Below are 2512 nucleotides of genomic sequence, written 5' to 3'. Positions count from 1 at the left end.
CCTCCACAGCGTTCGCACGATGCCTGACGTGGACTCGACGATAAAGTCACCGTCTCCATCGTCACCTCCTTGGAAAGTGTAGAAGACCCTGCCATTAAGTCCAGAATCACGATCAGTGGCAGAGATCTGCAGGACGCTAGTGAAGGGTGGCACATCCTCATAGACACTGCCCTGGTAGGAGTCGCGCAGGAACTGAGGGGCATTGTCATTCACGTCGTTCACCAGGATCTCCAGGTAGGTGGTGTCGGACTTCTGGGGAATGCCGTTGTCCCGAGCAGTAATGGCCAGGGTATAAGACACTTGGTCTTCGTAGTCCAGCTCAGCCTGGGTGGTGACGGCCCCTGTGTCTGCATCGATGTGGAACTGGGGGATGCTGTCCTCCATGAAGTAGGTGACGCGGGCATTCTCACCTGTGTCCTCATCCGTGGCGCTGATCAGCACCACTGTGGTGCCTGCCGGCATGTCCTCATTCACTGTATAGTGGGAGCTCTGAAAGACAGGACGATGGGTGTTGGCATCGGTGACATTCACCACCATCTGTGCCGTGTCCTGCCATGTGCCATCGGAGGCGGTAACAGCCAACACATACTGCCGCTCAAGTTTGTAGTCCAGTGGCAAGGCAAGGGATACCAGCCCACCACCACTTTGGCTGGTGATGGGAGAAGCGGTTTCGGGTACTGCCACTGGTGATCTGGTAGGTGATGACACTATGAGCATCACGGTCCACAGCTGACACCGTCACCACGCTAGCGCCCACAGCTGCATCCTCATTCAGCTGCACTGTGTCCTCGGGTTGGGTAAAGGTTGGATTGTTGTCGTTGACATCCAGGACAGTCACGCTGACGCTGGCCGAGGCAGTGAGTGCTGGAGTGCCATGGTCTCGAGCTTCTACCCCAAAGCTGTAGAAATCAACTGCCTCCCGGTCCAGCTCAGCAGCCACAGAGATCCAGCCTGTGCCATTGTTGATGGTGAAGGGGAAGTCAGGTCCCACTCCAGCAAGGCAGTATTCCAGGCGGGCATTGTCACCAGCATCAGCATCAATAGCCTGGACGTGGAGAACCAGGTAGCCTAAGGGGACGCTCTCCAGGACAGTAGCCTGGAAAGGGGTGCTGACAAAGATGGGAGCATTGTCGTTGATATCCAGGACCTGCACTGTCACCAAGCCAGAGACATTAGAGAATGGGGGACAGCCACCATCCTGTGCTCACACCCATAGGGTGTACTCCTTTGTGGTTTCATAGTCAAGAAGGCTCACCACATCCAGAGCTCCAGTCTGGGCATCCAGATAAAACTGTCCCCGAGCGTTGCCACCCATGATGCTGTAGTGCACCAGGGCAATGCTCCCCTTGTCTCGATCCGAAGCTGTGACTCAGAGTACTGGGGCCCCCGGAGTCACGTCCTCCCTCACCTGGACCACATAGCGCTTCTCACTAAACTGGGGGGCATTGTCATTGTCATCCTCCACAGAAAGGAAAACAGCGGCTGTGGTACTCCGAGGACCCGGGTCCCGACCCTGGTCACTTGCCTCTACGGTCAACTGGTAGGATTCCACCTCTTCCCGATCCACAGGGCCACGGGTTCGGATCACCCCAGAGCGAGGGTCGATCTCAAAGACTTCGGAGGGGCTGCCCCCAGGCCCCTCCAGCAGGCGGTACAGAATATTGGCATTGGGAGGGGCATCACCATCCGTGGCCCTGACAGTGAGCACTTCGTAGCCAACCTCCAGGTTCTCCCTGAGGCTCTCCTTGTGCTCCTGCTGCTTGAACACAGGGTCATGATCATTGGTGTCAGTAACCAGGATGGTGAGTGTAACCAGGGCACTTCGCTGGGGCATGCCGTGGTCCTGCGCCGTGACCCTGAAGACGTGGGTGCTCTTGGTCTTACAATCCAGCTCCTCGGCTGTGGTTACTGCACCAGTGATTGGGTTCAGGGAGAAGAACTGGTTGGAGCTGCTATCAAAGAGGGCATCCATGGTGTACTCAAGTCAACCTGCCTCACCCTGGTCTGGGTCGATGGCCCTCAGGGATGCCTGCTGGTTGGTTCTCTGGCAACCAGCAGGGGTATCTGCTGGTTGGTTCTCTGGCAGTGTGGCCTGGTAGCTGGGGGGCTGGAACTGGGGGACTGTATTAAATTCCTTTTCCGACGCCCACCCATGGGCTCTTCTGGTGACCCTTCCCCTGCCCTGAGCCCGGGGGCCTGTGCCAGCTTGCAGGACTGGCATCTGAGCCGTGGGGCTCTTAAGCACGGGTGCTCCTGGGGCAGTGTGAGCCTGCCCTGTGGCGAAAGGTGGCCTCCAATGCCCAGGAGGCGACAACTCCAGGGGCAGCCTTCAGGAGCTGGTGGTAGGGGAATATGGGCCCCGGATTCTGGACACCAAACCCTCAGGCCATCGTGGTGGGGTACCAGGTGGCCAGTCAGCTCAGTGCCCGCATCCGTGCAGCGGCTGGTGTAGAGCCAGAGGTTCGACGCTGAGGATGGACAGAGCCAGCCCACAGGGGCGCAGGCCCCAGAG

General features: G+C 58.4%; 1 protein-coding gene across 1 annotated transcript in view; it reads right to left on the bottom strand.

Moving 5' to 3' along the window:
- The window catches only part of LOC105516100 (cadherin EGF LAG seven-pass G-type receptor 2-like), a 10720-nt gene extending 8748 nt beyond the window's left edge, over positions 1–1972 (bottom strand). Inside the window, 3 exon segments of the mRNA XM_011948164.1 lie at positions 51–657; positions 659–1198; positions 1409–1972. Coding sequence (XP_011803554.1) covers positions 51–657; positions 659–1198; positions 1409–1972 — 1711 coding nt within the window.
- Positions 1973–2512: the final 540 nt, after the last annotated feature.

This window comes from Colobus angolensis, unplaced genomic scaffold (genome assembly GCF_000951035.1).
Source record: "Colobus angolensis palliatus isolate OR3802 unplaced genomic scaffold, Cang.pa_1.0 Scaffold273, whole genome shotgun sequence".
Lineage (NCBI taxonomy): Eukaryota > Metazoa > Chordata > Mammalia > Primates > Cercopithecidae > Colobus > Colobus angolensis.
Note: the sequence above shows the minus strand (reverse complement) of the source record. Positions and strands in the feature narration are given on the sequence as shown.